Source organism: Notamacropus eugenii, chromosome 4, assembly GCF_028372415.1.
Source record: "Notamacropus eugenii isolate mMacEug1 chromosome 4, mMacEug1.pri_v2, whole genome shotgun sequence".
Taxonomy (NCBI): Eukaryota; Metazoa; Chordata; class Mammalia; order Diprotodontia; family Macropodidae; genus Notamacropus; species Notamacropus eugenii.
The window spans coordinates 14,842,593-14,870,373 of NC_092875.1; the positions used below are offsets into that span (position 1 = coordinate 14,842,593).

At 45.2% G+C, this 27,781-nt stretch overlaps 1 protein-coding gene across 5 annotated transcripts; it reads left to right on the top strand.

Annotated features, from left to right (window-relative positions):
* The first annotated feature begins 723 nt into the window (after positions 1-723).
* On the top strand, positions 724-27,781 carry SEC14L4 (SEC14 like lipid binding 4). 5 transcript variants are annotated; one of them, XM_072599959.1, is made up of 13 exons: positions 724-834; positions 3,537-3,612; positions 10,338-10,381; positions 11,513-11,572; positions 11,721-11,909; positions 14,737-14,832; positions 15,913-15,973; positions 16,337-16,420; positions 21,558-21,664; positions 21,749-21,888; positions 22,012-22,181; positions 26,923-27,035; positions 27,504-27,781. In XM_072599959.1, the coding sequence occupies exons 1-12, from the start codon at positions 781-783 to the stop codon at positions 27,033-27,035; spliced, it is 1,194 nt and encodes a 397-aa protein (XP_072456060.1). In that variant the 5' UTR covers positions 724-780; the 3' UTR covers positions 27,504-27,781. The 5 variants fall into 5 exon arrangements, with proteins under 5 accessions (XP_072456060.1, XP_072456062.1, XP_072456061.1 ...); XM_072599961.1 differs by having other exon boundaries at positions 22,012-22,175; XM_072599960.1 differs by having other exon boundaries at positions 27,509-27,596.

Below are 27,781 nucleotides of genomic sequence, written 5' to 3' on the forward strand. Positions count from 1 at the left end.
TCCATAGCTGTAATATGCTTGAACCCATTGGTGTCTTCTCCTGGGGATTCTTGGTCATGTCCTAGTTGGACTGGTGACTGTCGAGGGCCCTTCCAAGCCTGTAGTTCTGTGAAGGGACTTCAGTTCTTGGGACATTAGATTTAAAGTAGGACCAGACAGGTCACCTAGTTTAACCTTCTCATCTTAATCACTTTTAATTTACATTAAACTAACTGCTAGCTAACTTTATGTAGCACCTGAAAGTTTGCAAAGCACTTCCCATATGTTAACTCATTTCATTCTCACAATCCTGGGAGGTAAGTGCTAATAATATTCCCATTTTACAGATGAGGAAACTGAGGCTGGGAGAGCCTTAGTGACTTGCCCAGGACCACACAGATTATAGAAGTCAAGACTCCAGCGCAGATCTGTGTTCAGGACTCTTGTCTACTATAAATATGATAATAATAATTTTTGTCTTCGCTACGTTAAACCTCATTTGACGGATGAGGAAACTGAGGCTTCTGGGAGACCTCTGTGCCTTTTGATCTGAGGGGTAAATAGTTAGAAACCTTAGTCTGTACCCTGGCTGCCTCAAGAATTAGGTGGAGGCACTAAGGAGCTGGCAGGCACAAAGGTGGTTCAGCTGGCACCAGGAGGTGCCAGCTGAGGTTGGGCCAAGGGCTCCCTAGCTCCTCCCTGCCCCTCAGGCCACACCCCAAACCCAATTCTGCCCCACTTTCCATCCAGAGAAAAGGCTGTCCTAGTGACACAGCAGAGAGACTTCTCCCTGTGAGCACCATGAGTGGCAGGGTTGGGGACCTGAGCCCTCAGCAGGAGGAGGCGCTGGCCCAGGTGAGCCTGTCCCCCATCCTTCCCCTTCCCACTATCCTCACGCCCCCCCCTCTAAGGCTCCAGCCCCATCCCTTCTCCACCTCCCTGCCTCCAGCTTAGACAGGGCAGAGAGTCCTAAAGCTAGGGACAGAGGAGTTGGGTGGGAATTCTGCCTTTGCTTCTGGGAAGCTGGGTGACCAGAGGAAGCCCCTGCCCCTCTCTGACCTCAGTTTCTCCCTCCATTCAAAATGGGGGATGGTCTACAAGTGCTCTAGGGCCCCTCCCAGCTAGAATTCCATGCTCCTGCCCTCCCCCTCTGTTTGTAGCCTCACACACCCAGAAGGGACCTCTGAATCCACTTAGTTTTCTACTTAGGAAACTGAGGCCCAGGGAGATTAAATAACTTGCTCAAAGTCCCTTGGGCAGTGTCAGGGCAGTCCTCTGACTTCAGAACCACTGCCTTCTCTGTGGGCCCTCTCATACTGCCTCATAATCCTGGGCCTGGGGGCTCATGAAGAGCTGGGGCAGAGAGGCTGGGCTGGCTGTGGGACTCTTCTCCCCAGGGAGTGGGGAGGCCATGGGGCAATATATCCTCTCATATCAGGACCTGGGCAGGGCAGCTCCTGCCCCATCCAAAACAATAGTTGGGGAGGGGCCTCAGGGGAGAAGGAGGAGTTTGGACTCCCTGGGCCTCCTGCTCTCAATCTAGTCTCCAGAAAACTTTCCTGGGGGTCCCCCCACACCCAGCCCCCCCTGGCATGGATGCCACTGGGGTTCAGAGGCTGCTCAACTCTTGTGGTCCCAGAACCAAACGAAAGTTCATCCCAATGACTTTGCTTTTAATCAGTGCTCTCCTCGGACACCTCACCATGGCTCCAAGGATGGCTTAAGGGCCCCAAATCCCTGCTGCTGGAGCCCACTTCTGAGAGGTCCCATAGAGTTTGGAAGGCTGGGGGCATAGCCCCAAGGCCCAGCACAGATGCTCAGCATGGTCCCACAGCAGGTGGCGCCTGGGTCCAGGTTCGAGCTCAGCTCTCCTGACTCCATGATCAGGGCTCCTCCCATTCTCCTGCTGTTTATAGAGGCCAGGCCACAGGAGACTCCCCAAAGGCCTCATGGACCTTTCCCCACTTAGCTCTTTCTTCAATTCCTTCATTCAGCTCCATTCATTCATCTCTTCTTGGGCTCCTGTTCATCACCTCTCTAATAGATATGACCTAGGGGAGAGAACTCTGGGATTTGGGGACAAAGGGTCATGATGCCCATCCCTGCTCAGCTGCATGTTGGCTGTGTTGGCCGTCTGACCTGGAGGAAGCCAGCTGCCCTTGCTCCTCCTGCTCCCTCAGAGGGCCTGCTTTCAGGGCCTTGGTTTCTGGTCTATTACATGGTAGCTCTGAGGCATTGATTATCTAGGAAAGATGTCATTAGTGATGAACTTCCCTATTAAGTTGACAAGGGATGGAGAGGGGAGTGGGAGACTGAGACCCAAGCTTGGTCGAGCTCCTCAGGTGTTCCTCAATTTCCTGGCTTAGCCCTTGGCTCTGGAGACCAGGGGAATGGTCCAGGTGGATCCCAATGAGCCTACTGACTAAGCCTCAGTGTGACCCATCTGGGTGGGAAGGAGAGAATCCCTCTATAGGGATCCCTTGGTGTCATGTGTCCTAGCCTATTTTTAAACCAATTAACATACATGAAGGTGTAGAGAACCAGATGCTGGCTGGGCATGGAGCCCAAAGAGCAAGTTTTAAGCCTCACCTTTACCACTAACTAGCTGAGTGGTCCTGGGCAAGTCACAGAATTGTAGAGTTAGGGGGGGACCAGGGACCTCCACAAGAATCCCCTCTAGACACCAATCAGCCAATCAACCAGCAGCCTTTATTAAACGTCTCTGTGCTTAATCACTGTGTTTGGTGCTGGGGATACACAGCCAGAAATGACCTCATCCCTGCTCTCAAGTCAGGCCCAGCAGAGGGTGTGCACAACCTAGACTCAGGAACATGGGAGTTCAGATTCTGCCTCAGACACTTCTTAGCTGTGTGGCCCTGGGAAGGTCACTTACCCTCTGTTTGCCTCATTTGACTCATATGTAAAATGAAGGGTCTCAACTTGATGTTGTTTGTAAGGTCCCTTCCAGCTTTAAATCTGGGCCATGACTATGGCTTATATTCTTTTAAGGGGAGATAGATAGATAGATAGACAGATAGATAGATAGATAGATAGATAGATAGATAGATAGATAGATAGAGGTATATGCACACATATAGACATATACACACATTTATATATATATATATATACATATATATACAAACATACATACACCACACACACACACGCACACACACACACACAGACACACACACACACTCACAGTGTCATCCAAGTGGTTACTCAGTGCTAGCTTGAAGGCACTGAGTCAAAATCAGCCTCTTTGAACCTTCCCCTAATCTCCTTATCCGGCCTTCTGGGGCTGAGCCAAATCAAACTCATGAAATCCCTCTCCCCTGTGGCAGAATCATGTGAAGACAACTATCATTCTCCCCTTCCCTCTCCCTACTTCTCCAATCTTCCCTCCTCTGGGTGCAATACACCCACTTCCTTCACTGATCTTATGACCCTTTGCCATTGAGTTGAATTGAGGTGAGTTGACTAATGGTGCCAAGGCAGGAATGCAGGCCCCATGGATCAGGGCCAGTGATCTTGACCCCGTTGCTTCTCCACAGTTCCGAAAAAATGTCCAGGATGTGCTGTCCAACCTGCCCAACCCTGATGACTATTTCCTTCTTCGCTGGCTCAGAGGTGAAGGGGGTGAGGAGGAGGGGTTGGAGACATAACCTGGCTAGAGGTAGGGTAGAGGTGGGCTAATGATGATAAGACCTAAATTATTCCCTACTCCCCTACCTCCCAGGGGACTTGTGCAACAAGTGCCTTCTGAATATTAAAATACAGCCAAAATGGGGGTTGTTGTGATTGTTTTCAAGATGGAAATGATCTCCTTTGATCCTCACAACTACCCTGAGAGATAGGTAGGAGGGAGAGGGTCAATAGAATTATCCCTATTTTGCACATTGGAAAGCTGGGTCTCGAGTCTCTCTTCTGCCTCTCAGTATTTTGAATTTATGACCTGCCCAAGGTCACTGAAAGGTCTGAATTGGGGCTAGACCTCTGGTCATCTCATTTTAAATCCAATGTTCTTTCCCTGAAGAGATAAAGTAGTGTCTTTAAAGAAGAATAGGGACAAATATTAATTCCCTTGAAAAAAAAAACCCAAGTACAAGAAAACATAAATCTTGTTCTTATAACCTTAAATGTAAACGGACTAAACAATCCAATAAAATGAAAGAAAGTGATAAAAGGGTAATGAGAACAAACTCCCTAAAAAGATGTTTACAAAAAACCTACCTAAAAAGGAAAGACATACCCAGATAAAACTGTCTTAGTTGGCTGGCAATATGATAATTTACTTAGAAAAGCGTTGGGAATCAGCAAAGATACTGAGATAACCAATAGCTTTAGCAAATTTGCAGCCTCCAAAATAAACCCATAAAAATCAATAGTTTTTTAATGTAATGGTAATAAAAAGGGAAATCCCATTCAAAAACACTACAAAATGTATTTGGGGATGTCTAGTAGGACACACAAAATGCTTGCGTAGATTCAATTACAAATACTCTTTGGAGAAATAAAGAACAAGTGAAGTGGTTAAAAGACTATTCAAAGCTTCTAGCTGGCCTTTGTCAATATCATAAAAGTGACAATACTTCCAAAATTAATTTACAGTATTAATATTATGGCAATCAGTATACTTAGGTTTTTCTTCATTTTGACCAAATGCTATGCCAATCAAACTATGAAAAAGAAACTTCATAGATCAAATAGAAGAATGGCAAAATTCATCTGGAGAAACAAAAGATTTAGTCTAGGAAGGGAAATGATGTGAAGAGGTATTTCCACAGTACCTAGCACTTTTAAACCTCAAACTATATTACAAATCAGTGGTTATCAAACAGATGGGGTGCCATTATATGTCCTCAAGGCTTTGAAGTGAAGACTTTCATTCAGGAACATATAGAAAATTGGTATCAAGAAAGTTAGTACAAACAAGAGTTTATACTACGTCACCCACTAAAACTGATTGTGAAATTTTCAGTACAAACACCACACATCAGGGCTTGATCTGTTGTTTGATTGATGGTCTAGACTTAAGAAAGAGATGGAGAAAATGCTAATATTGCAAATGAAAGTTAAAAGTGTGCTCTATGTACAAGGGAATCATTAGAACACTGGATAACAGAGTCAGAATACAAATAGCTCTTGGTAGACTAGTCTAGAGAACTGGACAGAATCTAATTAGATGACAATCATTAAGGTTAAATGTAAAGTCTTACAGTTGGGTTCAAAAAGCCAGTGTCTGAAGTACAGGATAGGAGAGGCAACTGGTCAAGCAGAAAAGAGAAGTTGATTTGGTGTTGCAATAAAAGAAGCTTATAGTCCAGGAAAAAAGGAAGAGAAGGCAATTAGTTCTTCACTCATTCAATAATGTGTCAGGCACTGTGCTAAGTTCTGGAGATACAAAGAGGCGGGATAGAGTCCCTGCTCTGAAGGTGCTTAAAAAGGGCACTGGTCAACTAAAGGCATATACAAGAGCAGGGAATGGGGAAGGGCACTGAGTCTGTTATGCCCATCCTGGAGAGGGGAAGACTGGGGTTGGGCAGATAGGATCAATGTCTTCAGAATCTGGAAAAGCTGCCAGGCATAAGAAGGCCTTGTTCTGCTTGGCTTCAGGGGGCAAAATGAAAGCAAGAAAGGAAGCTGTCAAGAAGTAATTGAAACTTGACATCAGGAGCAGAATTCCACATTAATGAGAGCTGTCTCACAGTGGAATGGACAGCCTTGGAAGTCATGGCTTTCCCCTCCCTGGAAGTCTCCAAGACAGACTGGAGGACCAGTGATTGGGAATGTTTTGGAGGGTTTATTGTGTAAACTTGTGTTAGACTAGAAGGCCCCGAAATTCTTGAATCTGTGAAGGAGAGGCTGGGAGAGAGTCATGGACAGGGCATTCCAAGGAACTGTTTGCACAGAGCTCAACCCCCTCTTCCTCTTTGGGAGATTATGAAACATCTGGTTCTTTTTGCTGTGTCATCTGGGCCACCCTTGGTCACCCATTATCCAGTTCCTGAGCAGTGTCCCAATTAAAACAAGATTAACCCCACTAATCATAATGAAGTACTATTGGAGGGTTACTTGGCCCAATTAATGACAGAATGGCCTCAGGGAGATGAGATGTGGTTGATGCAAGAGGTTCCAGGACATCTGGTTGTGTCTCTCATTTGGCAGTGGCCTGGGTCAGACATGGAGACTAGGGTCCTGGGGACCCCCAGAACAGAGATGGTCAGCCAAGGTCAAGAGAAAGAGGCAGCATGCCAGTAGAAAGAGACCTCAAACTGAGTTCTGACTGCATTGCTTCCCAGCTGGGCAAGGACTTTCTCCTCTCTTCTCATCACTTTCCTTCTCTGTAAAATGGGGATGTTGCTCCTCATTCTACTGTGTCTGACTAATGTCATGTCATGAAGGTGGCAGAATGAAAGCTTCCATAGAGCATGATTGACTGGGAATTACATCCTCTCTTTATCTGTTGTGGAGGGGAGGATGAAGGACTGGACATCACCTGAGGAACCTGAACAGCCTGGCCAATCCAACTAATCCCCTTAACCTCTAGGAGTTGGGCACATCATGGGTTGCCTTCTGAATACCCTTGTGTACCAGATGAAGGAACTGAGGACAGAGTGAGGAATAAGCAATTATTAAGCACTTGCCATGTGTCAGACACTGTGCTAAGCACCTTGACCCTCTCCACAATGCTGTGAGCCAGGGGCTATTATTATTTCCATTTTACAGTTGAGGAAACTGAGGCAGATAGAAGTTAAGTAACTTGTCCAGTAGTAGTAGTAGTAGTAGTAGTAGTAGTAGTAGTAGTAGTAATCATATTAGTCAGTGGTTGTAGTAAAAGGAGTAGGGCTAGTAAAGTGGGAAATATAATTGTCCTTACGGATCACATAAGATAGTATTTGTAAAACTCCATATAAATACTTGTCATTAGTATGAACTATTACATTGATGCCTGAGGCAACTCTCTATTTCTACAAGTTAAGGAGGAGCTGCCCATCTGCACTGGTGGAGTGGGTTTCCAAGCTGGAAGCCCTCCCACCTTGAGATCCTACATACAGATTAAAAAAAAGACTCCAATCACCTTCAGTTCTGCCATCCTTTAATGTTTGCAAAGCCCATCTCTGAGACGTAGGGAATGCAGGCATAAATATCCCCATTTTACTGATGAGGAAACTGAGGTTCAAAGGAGCTCCAGGGAGCATCAGGATCTTGCTAGAATGACAGGGAGGGGGGAGGGGGAGAATCAGTGTCTCACCCATGCAAAATGAATACTTTATAGCTGTGTGACCTTGCGTTACTCTCCTAATTATGCTGACCTCAGTTTTCTCATTTGCAAAATGAAGACAATAACATTGGTAGCACCTACATCATACAGTCAGAGTGAGGGGCAAGTAAAACACTCTGTAAGACCACAGAGCCTTAGCATTTCAGGGCTGTGTGGACCCTCAGGGGCCATCTCTTCTGTCTCAGACCCAGATAAGAATGCCCTCTACCACGTACCTCAAAAGGGCTCATCCAGCCTTTGTCTGAAGAGCCTTAGAGTGGGGGTGCCCACCCCGTCTCTGGGCAGCTTATGTCCCCCTCTGGCTGGGTTGTCTTCCCGATACTAAGCTTCAGTGGGTCTCTATGTGGCTCCCACTCATTTCTAACAGCCCACCTTCTACAGGAAGAAACCTTTCCCTAGCCCTCCCTCTGTTGATGTCTATAGCATGTTTGTCTGGAGGTGCTTGTGTGTATCCTCCCCCATTAGATTGGGAGGTCCTTGAGGGAAGGGACTGTCTTTTGTCTTTCTCTGTAGCCTTGGCACGTAGCACAGTAGTACCTGGCACATAGTAGGTGCTTAAGTTAAGTTAGATTGCTGGCTGACTGACAGCTTCTGCTTCTGTCCTCTAGGTCTAAACAAAACAAATCTAATCTCTCACATGACAGCCTTGCATATGCTTAGATGCAGTGATCATGTCCCCTGAAGTCTTCACTTTTCCAGGGCAAACATGCCCAGTTCCTTCCAATGAACCTCATAGGGCAAGCTCAACATCCTGGTTGTTTCCTTGTAGACACCCTCTCTCACTTATCAATGTCTTTCCCAAGTTGTGTTACTCAGAATGAGGCACTATACTTCCAATGTGGACCTAACTAGGCAGAATATGGAAGGAATATTGATCACCTCCTTATTGCTGGAATGCCCAAGATTGTGCCAGTATTTTTTGGCTGCCCTGGGATTCATAGGAGCATAAATGCTCATTGAGATAGACTACTGACAATGGCCCAGCCAGCCCAGATGCCCACTCTTTCAGTGACTGAGGACGGTGACTGTCTGTGCCAGGAGACACAAAGTCACCAGGAGCTAACTTCTCATCAGGTGCTGCTTGACCATTTTCTTCAGTTCTCTATGGATCACTCAGTTCTGTCCTTTCCAATGCAAAGGAGAGAAAACAGAAGGAAAACAAGACATAAGCAGCATCATTCTCTCTGTTGTTAGTTATTCCTGTCCCATCCACCCCAAGCAGTAGATCAGTCACTTTTTTGAACCTGTCCCCTCCAAGTATTGCTTTAAAGAAATCCTCCTTGTCCTTAGCCTTCCTCACTAGCCTACAATTATTCTGATATTTTTTTTTAGCTCTACTGACATTATTCTTAGGGTCTAATGCCACCATTCTTGTACTTGCCTTCTGTTACCTGCCCTTACTTCCAGGCCTTGTAGAATGATTTTCCTTTGCAATCACATTGGTCCCTTTGGTCCAAATGCCATCTTGTCTCTCCTCAGAATTCTTTCTCTTTCTTTCTTCTCATTGCATTCCTCAGCCCTCCTCAGAGAATTTTCCCCATGGGATCCTCTGAAGTCTTGGGAAACTGTTCTCTCTGAAGAAAGGATACAGTTCAGACTGTGCCTACCTGGCCTTTTCTGCCTTCTCACAGATGCTGAGGGTGCCCCAAGGTGTTCCTGATTCCACTCTAACCAGTTTCTTGTCGTTGGTGAAAATCAGAATTACTGGTGCCTCTATATTTGGAAGAATGACCTTTTCATCTGGGCAAGTCATTATTAGTCTGGCATTTGGTAGGATCATCTAAATCTTGATTGGATTGGTGTGGAGAGAGAGCTCCCATAGATGTCTGGATAACGGAAACATCACCCTCAACACAGGAAATTGTCTCTGATCAGCTCAGCAATGAGCATGCTCTGGTGAAGAATGCACCATGTAGACTTGGCTAGTAGAGATGGGGGGTTTGAAAGAGAGAAGCCACAGAATGAAAGACTGAACGAAAAGGCACTTATGAAGCACTTAGTATGTACCAACCACTGCACTAAGCCCCAGGGATTAAAAAAAAAAGCAAAGGTATCCCATGCTTTTTGAGGAAGTTACATTTTAATAGAGGAAGCAACCAGTAATCATGGAGAAGTGATGACTTGGGATGGGCGCTTTGTCCTGGAAAGTTACAAGGATGATGAATGTGCCTCTAGGGGAGAATATTGACTTGCCCTATCCAGGAACAGTGATAGAGTTGATTTGATCATGGTTCCAGAACTGGGATGAGGTGAGAAGGAGCAAGGAAGGAGAGAAGGAAGGAGGATATGTTGCATACATCATAGCAAACTGGGTGACTAGTGAGAAGAGGGTCAGAGGGTTGGGAGGGCAGTGAAGACCTGCCTAAATCAGTGAGGCAGGTGAGGCACTGACAATCAGGACAGTGAGGCTCTGGGATAAACTTGCAGAGATGAAAGCATTCAGATCTCCAGAGCAACCCTAGGGTCCAGCAAACTCTTTAAGGGTGTTCAAGATCAAAACTATTTTCACAATAATACTAAGAGGATTAAAAATTTGAATGTGGTAAATATTGATAGATATAAATCCTATAAACAAAAGCTCTTTGCGTGTCCCCAATAATTGTTGAGATTTTAAAGGGGTCCTGAGACCAAGAAGTTTGGGCACTATTACCCCAGGGCCTGACCTCAGTCTGGGTGGCAAAATGATGGGGAATAGGGACTGGAGAAGAAAGAACAGTCACCCATTGCCCACCCCACCCTCATTGTGTCTTTGGAGGATCTTTGAGAGCCAGGCAGGCTCTCTTCCTTTGGGGTAACTCAGCAGATGTTGCTTCAGCCTCACTATAACCATGTATAAATTTAGGCATTTACTTGTACCTGAATTCAGGTACCTGAATTACCCTGAATGATTCAGGGCTGCCAGCATTCCTTAAAGGCCTTCATTCACTTCAAGCTGTAGAGGGTGAGGAATGGGATGCTCTGAGGTATTGGTGGAGAAACTGGGCCTGGGTCTCCCTGGGCAGGAGGGGAGAAGGACCCTGCCCAGAGGAGGCCTACTCCAGGCTCCAGCCTGATCCTGCCTCTTTTTCAGCTCGAAGTTTTGACCTGCAGAAATCTGAGGCCATGCTCCGGAAGGTGAGCCCCCTGCCCCTTACTCTCTTGGACCCCAGGCCAGGGTAGCAGATCCTGGGCCTTCCCACCTCTTGCTGAGTTTTCCCTTTTCCTTCATTTCTCTGTCCCTTCCAGCCTCAGTCAAAGCCCCTCTCCCACTAGTGTTCTTCCAAAGGCTATTGAATCTTTCCTCCTGCTCCCAGCCCTCCTCTTAGCAGGGGAAGAGACTCGAGTGACAGTTGGGGGTGGGGGCCAGGATGGTCCTTAGTAGCCTGAACCCTGGCATTTGTCTAACACACCAAGGGGAGAGAGGCAAGGGGCATGGAAGGAGCCCTGGAATAGGAGTCTAGAAGCCCAAGTTCCAATCTGCTGCCTATCCATTCTTTGACCTTGGCTACACATCTCAGAGTCTTGGTTGCCTCACCTGTAATATGAGGTATTTGGACTAGAGGATCCACATGTATAGGAACGAGCACTGGATCTGGTATCAAAGGACCTGGATTGGGATCATTGCTCCACTGTTTCCTAGCCATGTGACCTTGGGAAACTCACTTCCCTTCCAAGGGTCTCAGTTTCCCCAACCTTACCTGGAAGGAGTTGAATTAGCTGCCTTCCAGCTCTGGTGTTCTGGTTCGAAGGTATCTCTCTACTCTGACATCTTATATTCTCTGGGGGAAAATTATTTCATTATTTATTTTTAACATTCATTTTTAAAATTGTGCGTTCTAAATTGTCTCCCTCCACTGCCTCTGTCACCCATTAAGAAAGCAAGCAGCATGCTATCAATTATTCATGTGAAATAATACAAAATATATGTCCACACTACCCATGTTGAAAAAGAAAAAAAAATTTAGCGTCTGCTTCAATTTTCACTCAGATTTATCTATTCTTGCTCTGGAAGTGAAGGAGCATTTTTCATTCTGAGTCTTTTGGAATTTTCATCTTATATTCTATAGTCCTTTTCCAAGATCTTTTCTAGCTCTGAAATTCCATGTTCTCAAGTCTTTTTGGAGATTTCTCCCAGCTCTGACATTCCCAGTTTTAAGGTTCCCCCTGTTGACTTTGTCCTTCTGAGCTCTGCCCTTTGGATCTAACCCTGGGGCTGGCTGAGTTTGAGGAAGTCCTGGCTTGGTACCATCTCATTTCTCTTGGTAGCACATGGTATTCCGGAAGGAACAGGACCTGGACAACATCATAAACTGGAAGCCCTCTGAGGTGAGCTTGGGTTATCCCCCTGCCCAGAGCCCCAGAACACAGCTCTACCTGGCTCTCCTCTGGGTTCTGGGTCCCTGGTCTGTGTACCATGAGCAGTCTTGACCTTGGAGCCTCAGAGGGCCATCGAGGCTGCTTCCTCTATTTCTAGGTCCTCCAGTTATATGACACAGGCGGCTTGAGTGGTTATGATCGAGAGGGCTGCCCAGTGTGCTTTGACATTACTGGCTGCCTGGATCCCAAAGGGCTGCTTCTGTCAAGCAGCAAATCAGAAATTGTCAAGAAACGCATCCAGACCTTGGTGCTCCTCCAACAGGAATGTGAGCTACAAAGTGAGAAGGTGAGAGAGTGAAAGGGGGAAGCCCCTGGGAAAGGCTGAGGGAGAGTTTGGGGGTGTCCTGAGAGGACAGAGAGGGGAGGAAATCTCCGTGCTTTGACCCATTGATCCTTGGGCTGTGGCCCGTCAGTGTGCCCCTCTTGAACCTCTTGAATCAGACAGCAGCTCTCAGATGGTTCAAAGGTGACAGCTCAAAGGGACATGTCTTGGAATACATTTTTTTTCCTTCTGTGACCCTGGGATGGTAGAGAAGGCATCAGTTGGGAAGAACCCTGGGTCTGAAGCAGGAGACCTGGGTTCATACTGTAATAGTTTTTAAAAAATGAAGGTAGACTGAGGAACCAAGTTCCAAGCACAATCAATTTATTAGTGAAGTGTGAATTTACCAAAAAATAGACTCTGAGCTTCCCAGCAAAGCAATAACCCAATTATGCAGTCAACAGCCCTTTTTATATTTGGGGGGATACTGAAAATAGGAAGGCTAGCATCAGAGATGGAAGAAAATGAGACTGGATGGAAACTGGGGAGGAGAACAAGCAGCAGTTCTTTCTTCCCTCCCAGGCATAAGAAACGTCAAGTCCAGCTTCCTCTGCAAGGCTAGAGAGCAAACCAGACATCTAGGAAGGACAGATACTAGAGCAGACTCCCACCTGCATCCTTCAAGGGGAACAGATTTCCTTGACAATACAGTAGAGCAGTGATTCGCTGGAGGACTGAGTTTGTAAAGGGAACTCAGTGTCTGAATTAAATTCAGAGAATGGGCAGTTGTAGGACAAAATGAATGACTAACCATGACTTAGGCAGTTCCAGGACAAGGTCAGTTCCTTGTAAAGAGGATCAGTTTTAAAAAGAGAGAGAATCAATGTGACTGTTTCAACATTCTGCTCTGCAACTTTGTAGCTGTGTGATGCTGAGCTAGCAGGTCTGGGAGCCTGGAAGTCAGCCAGTCAGTCAGGGAGCATTTATTAAATGTTTAACTCTGTGCCAGGCGCTGCTCTCTGGTAATTCAGATACAAAATAGTAACAGTCCCTCCTGTCCTAGGAAGCTGAGCTCATGAGACTTGAGGTTGCTAGAGAAAGAACACAGGCAGAGAAGAGGACCTGGAACCTAGTGCTGGGTCCTTCAAATCACAGAGGGTGGGACATGGATGACTATCTCTGCAGGAGATAAAGGAGCAATCAAACAGGTGAGAGGTTCTAGGAAGGGTCCAGGAAGGAGGAGAGGGCTGGAAACAGTGTTGAATACTGTGGGAGAGACCACAGGTGTTAGAGAGAGTGGCTTCTGTCAAGTGATGAGGCTGGCGGCCAGATTTTGAGTATAAGCCAAGGAGTTCTAGACAGCTCTGGGGCATTTGAGGAAGCAGGATTTCCTTCCATGGAGGACTTGGAACCTGACCCCAACCTTGAAGGAAGGATGAGATTTCAGATGGAAACTAGGAGAGGAATGCAGTTATAGGCTTGGGAATGGTGTGAGCAAAGTCCTAGACAGAGGTATTTGGGTGTATTTGGGACAGAGGATGTAATAGTGTGAGCCAGTGTGTCTGGAATAGAACAGGATGAGTTAAGGCTGGAGAGGTTAGAGCCAGATTCTGGAAGACCTCAAATCCCAGGCTGAGTATTGTTTCTTAATCCAAAAGACAGCAGGAGCCCCAGAGGGTTATTGAGCAGGGTAGTGACCGTCGTATCTCCAGGAGAGTGGGATCTGAGTATTGTATCCTTTGCAGCTCCTAGCACTGACTCGTGCACAGCCATTGCTTCATAAATATTTTTTCCTAATTGGGGCAGGGGTGTTAGAATTGGCTGCAGTGTTAATAGGTGCTCCCAGGGACGACTGTGGACCACCTCAGTCCCTTGCCTTCTCTACTATTTCAGAGAGATCATTAACCCCTGTTGCGGTGTAATATACAGCTTTGCCACCAGATGGCACTCCAGCTATCCATGATTAGCCTTTTGCCCTCACTGGCTACAATTCCCTTGTGTCACTAGAGTTGGCTCTGGCCCTGAAGTTCAGGAAGGTTTAGAAGACAGGATCTGGCATACACTCGAAATGATAAAAAAGCAAAATTCCTCGTCAGCTAGCTCCAGACACCTCTTTCATGGGCTAGCTTTAGCACAGGGCAGCCAAGAGGTGCAGTGACTAGAGCCCTAGTCTTGGAATCAAGAAGACCCAGTTTCATGAGTTCAAATCTGGCCTCAGACACTAGCTGGGTAACTCTGGGCAAGTCACTTCACTCTGTGTGCCTCAGTTTCCTCATCTGTAAAATGGTCTGGAGAAGGAAATGGCAAACCAATCTGGCATCTCTGCCAAGAAAATCCCAAAATGTGGTTGTAAATCACGTTGGACATGATTGAAAAGACTGACTAAAAATGTTATCACCTCAGTCATGAGCCCCCATCTCACAGGACTAGATAACGTGCTGTTCCTGTGCTTTATTAACCCCATCAGGCAAGTTACTTGTAGGAGCATCAGCTTAGATATGAAATGCACATTTTTGGTCTCTATTTGCTCATGAGGCCCAGAGAGTGAAGTGATTGGGAGTCACCTGATTCTCATGAGGTCCATCACTCTGTCCACTGTATCACTTAGATCCCCTTAAGCTCACTAGATTCCTGATCCTACATTCCTGATCCCCAAAGAAAGGAACTAAATAACATGGTCTCTACGATCCTTTCCAATGCTAACTTAATGAATGTGTGACCTTGTTACCTGGTCGTCTCTACCATCCCGCCCAGCTCTGAATCTCATGAATGTAGGCAACCCTGGTTGGATGATAAATAGCCAGTTTCCTACCCCTGATAGATTAACTGACATTTCTTTTTGTCCCTGCAGCTGGGGAAGAAGATTGAAACTTTCATTATGATATTTGACTTGGAGTATTTGGGCCTGAAGCACTTTTGGAAGCCAGCTACAGAAGTCTACCAGGAGGTGAGGAAGGAATGGGCACTTCGAGGGTTGGCTCAGCCCAGCTGGGGGGGCAGCCAGGCCCCTACAGCAGTATTCCCTTCACACTTGGGGTGAAGCTGAGGATCTGGGCTCTGAGTCCACAGCATAGTGAGGTCTTTGGCTCAAAAAATTCTACATCCCAGAAAATCAGGCTGAAGTTTTACAGGAAAGGGATCCACTAGGGAGAGGCAGAGGAGCTCTGGTTTAGCAGAAAGAACCCCAAACTGAGGGATACAACACCTGGGTTCAAGGCCCAGAACTGTATGACCTTGAGTAAATCACTTGCCTAACCTCTCTGGGCCTCAGTTTACTGATCTGTAAACTGAAGGGAATGGTCCCTTACAGTTCTAAATACTGTAATTTCATAGTCTCTAAGGGCCCTTCTTTGGGGATCTAATGGCCCCTCACAAGATGTGGAAGAAAGAATGCTGGAGTAGTATTTGAAATCAAATATTCTAAGGCCACCTTTGCTATTCATTGTTTGAAATCACCAAAACTCCAAACATAACTTGGGCTTGATGTGAGAGAAGATTCCCTAAAATGAGAGCTATCCAAAGGCAGAGAAGGATGCCCTGGCAGGTAGTGAACTCCCCATCCAGAAGAGGCTAGATGATCACTTGTAGGGATGTTATAAGAGACTCTTGTTTGGGTACAGGTTGGGTGAGAGGGCCCTGAGGTCCCAGACGCCACCTGGGAAACTCACTACCCAAACGAGCATCTGATTCTGATTGACCTTGGCCAAACTCTTCAGTGTTTCTAGGTCTCTGTGGTGGCATCTATAAAAATAGAATCTTGACCTCTATGGACCTTTCCAGCTGTAATTTCTGTGATATCATGGCCCCCTTCTCAGTCCTGGAGGCTGGGGCAGTGGTACACTGGGCAGTGATGTCCAGACAGAGACAGCCCAAGTGCTGAGACCAGTGGGTCCTCAGTGGAAGCTCTGAAGACCCCTGGGCATGGAGACCTTCTGAGGCTTCCTAATGCTGTCTTCCAGAGGTCTCAGGGAGGTGGGCACTGGCTGGCATGAGGAAGGCCATTGGTAAACTTTTCTTGGCTTTGCAGTTTTTCTCCATACTTGAGAACAATTTCCCTGAGACTGTCAAGAATCTTATTGTAGTGAAAGGTAAGTCAGCAGTGGCAGGGGATGGGATGAAGCGGGTGAGAGGAAAAGAGGGTCCTGGGGTTAATGCAAGAGGGCACCTGCTGGACTTTGCCAGGGCTCAGCAAATGATAAGAATGGCTCCCCCATTAGAGTTTGGCATCAAAACCCCTAAAGGACTTTATTTTGGACTCACCCCCTTCAAGGGAGCCCAAGACACCAGGATCAGGATGGTTGAGTTCCTCAGGGCAATGGTGGGCGATAGGAATCACTTCCACCCCAGAGCTAGTGCCATCTGGTTTTGTATTGGGCCAGAGCTGCCCTGACCTTTTGCAAAGGCATCTGCCCTCTCTGGCCCTAATCTCAAGGTAGCTGTGTCTCTTTCAGCTCCTAAGCTGTTCCCTGTAGCCTACAACTTGGTCAAAGCCTTCATTTCAGAGGAGACACAGAGAAAGATTGTGATTCTGGGAGGTGAGTATGTTCTGACCCTCCCAGCTTCTCTCAATGGGGTGTTATTGAGTGGGTGAAGAGGGTAAGTTAGAGGCCACCATTTAGGTGATTTTTGACTAGGTGAGACAGCAATGGGTCGAGGTGCGTGTCAAAAAGTTTGGTGAAGAATTAGAGAAGAAAGCTTAGGTGTCCTTGAACCTGAGCCCAGGTGGATTTGTCTTATGTTGATTTGTGCCTCCATCCTGTGAAGTCTCCCCCTGACTGCAGTGATCAAACTCAAGTTCTTCCAGATCCCACCAAAGTGTAAAGTCTTTTCAATAACAACTTCTTTTATTCATTTCCTTAAATATTTTCCAATCGCATGTAAAAAGTTTTAACATTCATATTTTAAAATTTTGAATATCAAGTACCCTTTCTGTCTTCCCATCCCACTCTTTGAGAAGGCTAGCAATTTATTATCAATTATGTATATGAAGTCATGCAAAACATATTTCCAAGTTAGCCACATTGAAAAAAGAAACAGAAAAACCCCAGGAAAATAAAGTTTAAAGTATATTTTCCTCTCTGAAAAGGAATAGCATTTTCATCATGCATCATTTACAATTGTCTTGGATTATTTTATTGATCAGAGTGGCTAAGTCTTTCACAGATGATCATTATACAATATTGCTGGTACTGTGTATTCTATGTTTTCCTGGGGCTGCTCATTTCACTTTGCATCAGTTCATATAAGTCTTCCCATATAAGCCATCCTACTTGTCATTTTTTTTATTCTTTTGTAATTTTTTAATTTTAATCTTAAATACAAAATATGAAAAGGAGGTGGAAGCATTGCCATGTGCACAGCAGAATGTGTGAGAAGATTCAAAATAGACAGCAATAAATTTCCATTTCAAGAAAGTCTATATAATACTACAAGTTCTGTTGAGAGCTGTCCATCTTTTCTTTGTTTCTTTGTAAGTTTTCTATTCTTCTCTGCTGTGCACTTTTTGTTTTGCTCTTTTTCCCCGCTTCCTCCCACCCCATCCCCTGAAGGCACAATTATGTGCAGATATATTGATATATTGATGCATAGATACATACACATCTATGCACATATATATACACATACGTATAGACATATATAGACATATACACACGAAGATGTACATATATACATCAACACACATATACCTGTATATACATATACTTACACATACTTTTACTTAGATATAGATAATCCTAGTCATATATAGACATAAACATTCATATGCATCTATGGAAGACTATACTACACTTACTTCTCCTTTGTTTCTCGGAGGGTGGATAACCTCTTCCTTCAGAAGTCCAAGTCTTTCCATATTTTTCCAAGTCCACCAATTCATCATTTCTTACACCACAGAAATAATCCCGCCTTATACTGTCAAGTTGTTTTAAATAGTCCCAAACAACATCGATAAATACGGCTGACACATAGCGTAGTTTTCCTGTTTTTCTCTTTTGATGAAATCTATCTTAGCCTTAACTTTGTCCAAGATCACGATTACCTCCCCTCCTCCTTTTTCCCTAACAAATTCTACTCCTGATATTTATTTTATGTTTGTGCACATCTCTTATTTCCTATCCCTCTTGACTCCTCTACTTTACTTCTACCCACTATCGTGCCCTTCTTTTACTTAACCTGCCTCCCCTCCCAAAAATCCCTCCCTTATCCTGCCGTTCCCATTAATCTAAACACCTTTCTATACCACCCACCTTTGACTCATTCCCTCCCCCCACTCTAGAGATCCCTCCCTTACCCTCTCTTTCCTCCCTATCCCCTTAGCATTTTATTTCTTTCTGAATTTAGAAGACTTTTATATCCACATATATGTATGTATATATATATGTGTGTGTGTATGTATGAAAGTATGTGTGTATGTATGCATTGTATGATTGTATGCATCGTTCTCTCTTGAATTCATTCCTGATGAAAGTAGTTTTCCTGAACTACTAGCCCTTCTTCTTCATCTAATTCCTCTGTATCCCTTCTCCCTCTTGTACTTCATTTGTATAAAATAATTACTCTTTTTAGCTATTTCTAAACAGTTTTACTTTTTAAAATCATAACATATTGAAGTCTGCCCCTGTCTTTCTTACAAACTACATAATTACAAATAACACTCTTAGGATTTTTTTTTTTTTTGCATTTTACATTTTACATACAAAGAAGGTTAACAGTCTGTCTTGACGCCCTTGTAATTTGTCTTTGGTATGTACTTTGGCTCTTGTATGTCAGATCTTCTATTAAGTTTAGGTTCTTTTTTTTTTTTTTAACAAAATCCTGAAAGTCTGACAATTCAGTAAATGTACATTTTCCCATTCGGGATTAAGCTTAGTTTTTCTGGATATGATTTTTTGGACTGGAACCTCAGTTCTTTTGCTCATCAATATATATTATTCAAAGACACATGGTCTTTTAGTGCTGCCACTATTAGGTCTGGTGTGGTTCTAATTATGGCACTACCATATTTAAATTATTTTTTTCTCATTGATCATAATATTTTATCTTTGAGCTGGGGATTTCAGAATTTGGCAATGATATTCCTGTGAGTTTTCCTCACAGGGTCTCTTTCAGGTAGTGATTGGTGGATTTTTTCTATTTCTACTTCCCCCTCTTGTTCTAATGGTTCAAGACAACTTAATTATTTCTTGTATTATTGTATCAAAATTCTTTTTTTTAAATCATGGCTGTCAAGTAATTCACTTATTCTTGTGTTTTCTCTTCTAGATCTGTTCTGCAAATCAGTTGTTTTTCTCATGAGATGTTTTACATTCTCTTCTATTTCCATTATATTTTATTTTATTATTTCTTGATCTCATAATTTCATTAGTTTCCCCTTGCTCAATTCTGATTTTCACAGAGTCATTTTCCTCCTTAGATTCTGGATCTCATTTTCTGGTTGGTTGACTTTCTTTTCATAATCTTCTTGTTTTTTTGGGTTGTTCTTCTTAGTTTTTCCTTAATCTCCCTCATTTGATTTTTAAAGTCTTTTTAAAGTTCTATGAATTGTTTTGTGGCAGGTGAGCATTTTTACATTGATTGCTCTTTGGGGTTTGAGGATGGTTTCTTCATTTCAGTATCCTTCTCTGAAGACGAACCCCACTTTCCCTATTCCCATAGTAATTCTCTGCTGTTGGATTCTTTCTCCTTAGCCTGTTCACTTTTGTATTTGTAGCAGTTTATTTTTTGTAATCAACTCTGGTCCCAAGGTATGGAGGATGGTGCCTTGGGCCTTAGATCATCTTTGAGTTATTTCCTCTGGCCTGGAAATGAAACCAAGACCTCCAGCCTCCTGCACGTGGTCACAGCCAACAGGAGTGGAGGAGGAAAGAAATTCTAAGGCATACTCTGAAGTCATTTAAGAAAAAGGAAGAGTCACTGGTAGGACTGTACATAGCAGCTAACAGGATATTGATTGGGTAGTAGATATGGATTGAGTGAACTTTGAATGAGGAGAGGTAACTAAGTGATAGAGAGAGACTCTGGAAATGGTGAAGGTGACCAGATACCCAAATTATCCATCTCAACCAGTGAGTTGGGGAAAATGAGTAAAAGGGCAGCCATGGCTAGAAAGAGAAGCTAGGAGGCTGTGTCATCAGGAGAGAGCCCAGGGATGGAAGGAGTGAGGCAGGAAAAAGATTTAAGAAGAAAGCAAGTTTGGTGCCTAAATACCAGGCATTCCAGAGGGCACAGGGGAAAAAGAAACCTCTCTGGGCCTCAGTTTCCTTTACTGAAAAATGAGGAGGTTGGATCAGATGGTTTCTAATGTCTGTGACAGGCGCAATTCTATGATCTCATCAAACAGGTCACTTTCTTACCTGGGATACTATTTCTGCCTATTTCTTTTTCAGTCAGTCAATACACATTTATTAAGTACCAACTGTGTACGAGGCACTGTGCTAAATACTGGAGGTAAGAAGAAAGGCAAAACATAGTCCCTGCCCTCCAGGTCCCTCCAGGGGCTCATGGTCTATTAGGGGAGAAAACCTGCAAACAGCTATGGACAAAGTGTTATACAGGATAACTAGGAAATAATCAACTAGAATTAAGGGGGATCAGGAAAGGCTTCCTGCAGAAGGTAGGATTCAAGTTGGGAGCTGAAGGAAGCCAAGGATGTGCAGAGGTGAGATGAGGAAGGAGAGCATTCCAGGCACTGTGTGCCAACCCCAATGCCCTGACTTGGGAGGTGGAGGGTCTTGTACCAGGAACAGGAAGGATTCCAGTGTCCCCAGATGGAGGAATATGTGGGAATAAAGTGTAAGAAGACAGGAAGAGTGGGGGGAGGGGAAGAAGGCTAGGTTATTAAGGGCTTTGAATGTCAGAGAGATGATTTTGTCCAGACATGAGAGGCAGGACCAAGATGGTGGAATAGCAGGAAATGCCACAAAACTTCTCCAAACACTCCCAGAAATGCACCAGACCAAGTCCTGATGGAGAAATCTAGAAAAAGTCACAGTAAATTAATCCTCACTCTGAACAGGGAGATGGACAAGGAAATCAGTGGACACTGGGCACTGGGTTGCCCACTCCAGCTCTCTGGCAGAGACAATGCACCAGGTCAGATGAGGGCTCAGACCTACATGGGGAACTGTGATGGGAATAGGGGTCAATGGGCAGCCTTGTTGCCCACTACCTTGTGTACAGAGAAAGGAGGAAGCTGAGAAGCAAGCTACAGCCCAGGAGCAGAGCAGGAGCACAATTACAGCACCAATTCCTGTCTGCAGAGGAATAAAAGGGAAGGAAATGGCAAACCATTCCAGTGTCTTTGCCTAGAAAAGCCCAAATGGAGCCAAGAGGAGTTGGACAGGACTGAAAAGGAGAACATCATTACCTAGTTAGACTCTCCCTTATATCATCTCCACCCTCCAGTGATCATAGCACCAGTATCCTTTAACCAATTACATTCAGTTAGCTTCTACAAAGGGCCATTTACTCAGAAACTCCACCAAGAGTCCCCCCCCCAACCCCCAGCACCTGGAGGCCTGTTCTCTCCAGTGGAGCTCAGTTACCCTTAGGGAGAACAGGCTCACACATGTAGCTCCTAAGGGCTGGGCTCCCTGGCCAGTCTCCCAATCACACATCTCTTCTTGGAATCTCTTTCTCCTCCACCCTGGAATCTTCTTTTTCTTCCATTAGCAAACTGGAAGAAGGATTTGCAGAAATTCATCAACCCTGACCAGTTGCCTGCAGAGTATGGGGGAACCCTAACAGACCCTGATGGGAACCCCAAATACCTGACCAAGGTAAGGAACCCCCTGAGGCCAGGAATGGAGCAGGAGCCAGGGCAGACCCAGCAGGCCAAAGGTCACCATGTCCTCTTCCTGCAGATTAAATATGGGGGTGTAGTCCCCAAGAAATACTACCTACAGAACCAGATGAAAATGCAGTATGAGCATACAGTGTGTATCAGTCGGGGCTCCTCCCACCAGGTGGAGACTGAGATCCTCTTCCCAGGCTGCATCTTGAGGTAAGGGCCTGTCTGTTCTGCCCTTCCCCAGAAGGGAGCTGTAGGTGGATGTCAGCAGGAGCCTGGGCCACAGAATCTTAGGGATGGCAGAACATGGGGCAAGAAGAACCATCTCTCCTGCAGGTGGCAGTTTATGTTGGATGGGCAAGACATTGGTGTTGGGATTTACCTGAAGACGAAGATGGGTGAGCGCCAGCGAGCAAAGGAGATGATTGAGGTGCTGCCCACCCAGAAGTACAACTCTCACCTGGTCCCTGAGGATGGGACCCTCACCTGCACAGAGCCAGGTGTCTGTGAGTGACATATTTGATAGAGCATGGGAAATGGCAGCTGTGTCATGAGGAGAGCAGGAGGGAGAATGTCCTGATTGGCTAAAAGGGGAGAGGACAGTCTGCAAACCAGAAGCAGTGAGCTGGGCTTCAATTCCTTTAAGAAATCCTGAAGGGATCATTAAACATATGGTTGGTGAATATCCAGAAAGGGAGATGGGGATTACAGAGAGCCAGCCTGGCCTCACAAAAAACAGGATAGAGAACCCCCATTGCCCTTGTGGACAAGATTACTACAAAAATCAATCAACATTTATTAAGCACCTACTGTGTATCAGGCCCCATATAAACACTGGAGATTGAAAGGCCAAAGATGGGTTTGTCCTCAGGGAGCTCACAATCTAATGTGTGCAAACAAGCAATGGCCAGAATAAATTGGGGGAAATCAGTAGGAGGAGGGGATTAGTAGATTAAGGGGATGGGGCAAAGGCTTCTTGTAGAAGATGGGAATTTAGCTGAGATTCAGAAGCCAGACCAGTCAGGTGTGGGACGGAAAGAGGGAGAGCACTTCAGGCATGGGAGACAGCCAGAGAGAAGGAAAGAGGGAGTGTATGTTTGTGGAACAACCAGGGTCCAAGAGTTAATAGATGGAAACGAATGTGAGGAGAGGAAAGATGTAAGAAGACTGGGAAGGTAAGAGGGGTTGGATTATGAAAGGCCTTGAATGTCAGAACATTTTTATTTTGATCCTAGAATAGGGATACTGCCAGAATGTAATGGTGTGTGTGTGTGTGTGTGTGTGTGTGTGTGTGTGTGTGCACAAGCACACATGGGGTAACATGGTCAGACTAGCACGTTAGGAAATTTACTTTGGCATCTAAATGGAAGATGAACTGGAGTAGGCAAAGACTTGATGTAGGGAGACCAACTGGTAGGCTATTACAATAGTCTAGATATAAGACACCAAGAGCCTGCATCACAGTGCTGGCAGCATCAGGAGACAGGAGGGGGCATATTGGAGAGATGTTGCAAAGGTGAAATCAACTTAGCAACAGATTAGATGGACTGGGGGTGGGGAGACATATAGTGAGAAGTCCTGAATAGCACCCAGACTGTGAATCCCAGGACCTGGAGGATGGTGCTACCCTCTACAGTAATGGGGGAGAGAACGTAGGGGGAGAGACAGAGTGCAGTTTTGGACATGCTGAGTGTGAGATATCCATGAGACCCCGCTGGAGATATTGGAAAGGCAGTTGATGATATGTTACTGGGGCTGGATGTTTAGATCAGAGATCATTGGCACACAGATGATGGTGGAACCTGGGGGACCTGATCTGATCACCAAGAGAGGTGCAATAGACGGAAAGAGAAGAGGGACCAGGAAAGACCTTGTGGGATCCTCAAGTTAGAGGGTGTGATCTGGATGAGGATCCAGCCAAGGAGACAGAGAAGGAATGGTCAGAGAGGAAGGAGGAGAAACAGTGGGTAGGGGTGTGAGGGGAGCATCCTAAAGAGAAGAGAAAATGGAGGAGAAATGGGTGACCAATAGTGCCAAAGGCTGTAGGGAGCATGAGGAAAACACATATAGGATTTGGCGACTAAAAGGCCACTGGCTATTTTGAAGCAAGCAGATGTGACTGAACGATGAGACTAGAAGTCAGGCTGTAGAGAGTTAAAGAGAGGGTGAGAAGAGAGAAACTGGAGGCTCCTGTTGTGGACTAAAGTAGTAGAGGAGAGGGATGCTGGAGGCATAGTTTACTTCAGTTTTCCTGATGCTAATAAAAAATCTCATCATTTCCTAATGAGTGGAGGAATGTAGCCTAGAGGATAACCCAGTTGGGGGTGGCTGGAAGTTTCCAGAATTGACTGAATGACTGAACCCAAAGGGAGACTGTTAATGATGCCCTGTTAACATAGAAGGAGGTCTCCAGTACTCCCAGGTCTCCCAGGGATATGTGCCTGGCAGCGTATTCAGTACTGTTTTTTATCATTGACCTGGATAAAGCCATCAGTTTTGCAAATGACTTGAAGGCAGGAAGGATAGCTAACACGGAGTTAGAATCCAAGAGTCCTGACAGGCCAGAGCATTGGCCTGAATCTCATAAGACACAAGTTAACAGGAATAAATACAAAGTCTTACTCTGGACACAAAGTGTTCACTTCACAAATACAAAGTAGGAGGGGCCTGGATATATGGAGGCTTTTCAGAAGAGGATCTGGGGGTTTCAGTGAACTGCAAGCTTGCTAGAAATCAGCAGAGTAGTATGGCTGCCAAAAATACTGATGCCACCTTGGGTTGCAGTGAGGAGAGACATGGTATATAGGAACAAAGAGGCAATAGTGCCACAATTCTTTGCCTTGTCAGACTTCATCTGAATTAGTGGGTTCAGTCCTGGGCACCACAGTTTAAGACAGACATTGGTGATCTGGAGACTGTGCAGAGGAGGCAGCAGGATGACCAAGGGCTCTCTATGCCACATGAAGATCAGTTGACAGAGCTGGGCATGGTCAGTCAGGAGATGAGCTCAGGAATAGGGGTGGGGAATAGGATACCTGTTCCAGTATTGAAGGGTTGTCACATGGGGGGTGGGTTTGTTCTGGGTGACCCCAGGAGGCAGAACCAGGAGCAAGAAGGAGGCACCAAGAGGCCAATTTAAGCTTGGAGACAGGACAGTCTTCCTCAGGATGAGAGCTGCCCCACGTGGAATGGACTCCCATGGGATGAGTGGGTGCCCCTCCACTCTTCAGGGGGTCTTCAAGCTGAGATTCAATAGCTATTCACTGGTATGTTCTAGGGGGATTCTTTTGTGAGCAGATTGGACTAGATGGCCCTGGGGTCTCTTCTGGGACTCTCAGTTTCTGTGACTCTGTGGTTTGTCCCTACCTTGTTCTAGTGTGAGGAAGTGTCACCCCAGGTTAGGGGAAGGCCAGCTTTCATCTGGGCTTCTGCCCTGGGATCATCTCTACTGCTGTTTTCTCCCTCCTCTTCACTTTCCCTGAGTACTCCTTCCCCTAATCTCAAGTTTTAATGGTGGAGTTACCTGCTATGTCTTCTGTGTCCACCAATCCATTCCTGGTCTTAGTATAAGTATTCTCCTTCCCTTCTCTTTAGTGCCACCTTCCCAAGCAGAGATTTCTGTCTCCTGGGGATACTTGTGTTGGGGTCTTGTAGGAGGAGAGATTTTATGGAGATGAGTGGTGGTGGCCATTTCTAGCCCTTCCAGGTATAGAGGTCAATATGAACACAGGCACAGAGGTGAAGGAGGGCTCAAGAGCAGGGACTAGAGCCTAGTCTTATTGGGACATAGGTGTAGTGACCCCTCTGGGTTACCTCCCCTCCCACCAAATGGCACTTGCAGTTTGAGTCATTCTACCGATGACCAGCCCAGATTGAAGGTACCATGTAGGTTCATATTACTAAAACTGTAACTCATGAGCCCCCACTGGGGTGTTTACCTTTGATAGTCAACTAGTTGACAAAATTAGGTCAAAGCAAAGACGTATTGAGAAGGCATGTCTGTCATGGACAGTGGTTACAAAGCATCACCCCACACGTAAACTTCAGTTTCCCTCTTCCACAAATATCCACAGTATCAATAAATACAGTAATCATATAGATAGTGAGTGGAAAGGCACACACAGAGGAAATGCTTAGGGTCAAGGCAACTCATACCTTCAGCCCCAGAAGTACTCCAAATGTCTCTAGGCTCCTTGTTTTTTCTTCTTGATACTCTTTATATTCTGAAGATACTTTGTTTTCTCTTGGGGATGGCATCTCTTAAAGGGGGAATACAGTAGTTAGTTGTAGCTGTTGGTAGAGGAGTGAGGGACATCCAGCCTCAAACACTTCCTGGGTGTGTGACTTGCGACAAGTCACTTCAACCCTATTTGCCTTAGTTTCCTCAACTGTAAAATGTCGATTATAATAGTATTTAGGTCCAACAGTTGTTTTGAAGATTAAATGAAATATTTTTACAGGCCTGGCACATGACAGATACTTAGTAAATGCTTGGGTTGTTTTTTTTAATTTGCTTTATTGTGTGACCTCATTACTAATGGGCCTGGGGGAGGAAGAGAGAGAAATTTCACGGGCATACTCTGGAAAATGGACTGTGGAAAAAGAAGAGAGAAGCAGAAAGCTTCCTCCATAGCTAGGTTTCTTTTCACCTGCCAGAGCTAACTATTTCAGAGCTGGTTTGTACCTTTTAGGGACACATCAGAGTTATGGCTGGTCCCTCAGTCATACAATGGTTAGCCACTTTATAACACTCAACTTGATGAAGGGCATTATTTACACATCCTAAAATGACTAAGAAGCAGGAACACCTCTCTGCATGGACTCACTCAAGTCTGTAAGGAGAAATCCTTTACAAGGTGCAAATGGGCCTCTGCCAGCTTCACACCCTCTGAAGGCTGAATAGATCATTACACACACTGGGCATGAGCCACTCATGGTTTTATGCATTTTGAAAGCTATGAATGCAACATCTCAGCTGTGAAAGAGGTAAAGTCTTTACTCCTCATCATCTCCATTACCTGCCACTTTCATCCTGTAATTTCCTGGAATGGTCAGGGGTCCCCTGATCAACCCCTTCTTCAAAAAATGCTCCAAGGGGACTACTATGAAATAAAGCTTGGCAGGTAGATTGAAGGCAGCTCGGGATAGTCCTTGAGTACTAGGTGGGAGCTTAGGCCTAATTCAAAAGACAGAGGGGAGCTACAGAAGGTAGATCTCTCTGCATGTCTGTCTGTCTGTTCCTTGCAGATGTCCTGAGGTTTGACAACACCTACAGTTTGGTCCACTCCAAGAAGGTCAGCTACACAGTGGAAGTTTTACTCCCTGACAAAGCCTTTGAAGAGAAAATACAGAAACTGTAGGCAAGTCTGACTATGGCCACCATTATACCCCTTCCAATCTTGTGTCCACTCCTTGGTTCTGACTTTTCACTCGCCCCACTCTGGATCCCTTTTTGCCTCTGGCCAGTTTTCTCCACCCAGAAGTGCCGTGGGGATGACCTTTGACCAAGGCACCATGTGGGAGTGGGGAGGTGTTAAAGAGTGAGATGCCTCAAGGTGATAATGGAATATGATTTAGTGAAGGAACACAACGAATAAATGAAAACTTGATTATTTCGCACCATCTGTGTGCCAGGCACTGTGTTAAATACAGGAGACACAAATACAAAGGCAGAATAATTCTCACCTTCGAGGAGCTCACATTCTATAGTGGGAGATAATTGAATAGTGGAGCAGTGGAGTCACAGGGATGGTGAGGGGAGCCCTAAGGGAGTGGATTATTGCAATCCTTACAAAAATTAAAGTATTGATTTGTTTATCATTTCCAAGGCAAGGTGTGGAAATTGGAGGCAGAGGAATGACGACACCGAAGTGCCTCACGATATCCAGGAAGGTTGGAACCGGGTTCAAATTCTTCTTCTACACTTACTTGTTATGGGACCCTGCACAAATCACTTCATTGTTCTGGTACTCAGTTTTTTCATCTGTAACGTGGCGCAAACATACCTACCTCACAGGTCAGTCGTGAAGCTCAGATAAGACAATGTATGTGGAGCGCAGTTTGGAAAACTGTTACTTTTCATTTTAAAAATAGATTTTAACTGATA

Coding starts and splice junctions, on each gene's coding strand:
- SEC14L4 (XM_072599959.1), top strand. CDS start 781: ATGAGTGGCAGGGTTGGGGACCTGAGCCCTCAGCAGGAGGAGGCGCTG. Junction 21,665..21,748: donor ACCCCAAATACCTGACCAAG/GTAAGGAACCCC, acceptor CTCTTCCTGCAG/ATTAAATATGGGGGTGTAGT. Junction 21,889..22,011: donor TTCCCAGGCTGCATCTTGAG/GTAAGGGCCTGT, acceptor TCTCTCCTGCAG/GTGGCAGTTTATGTTGGATG.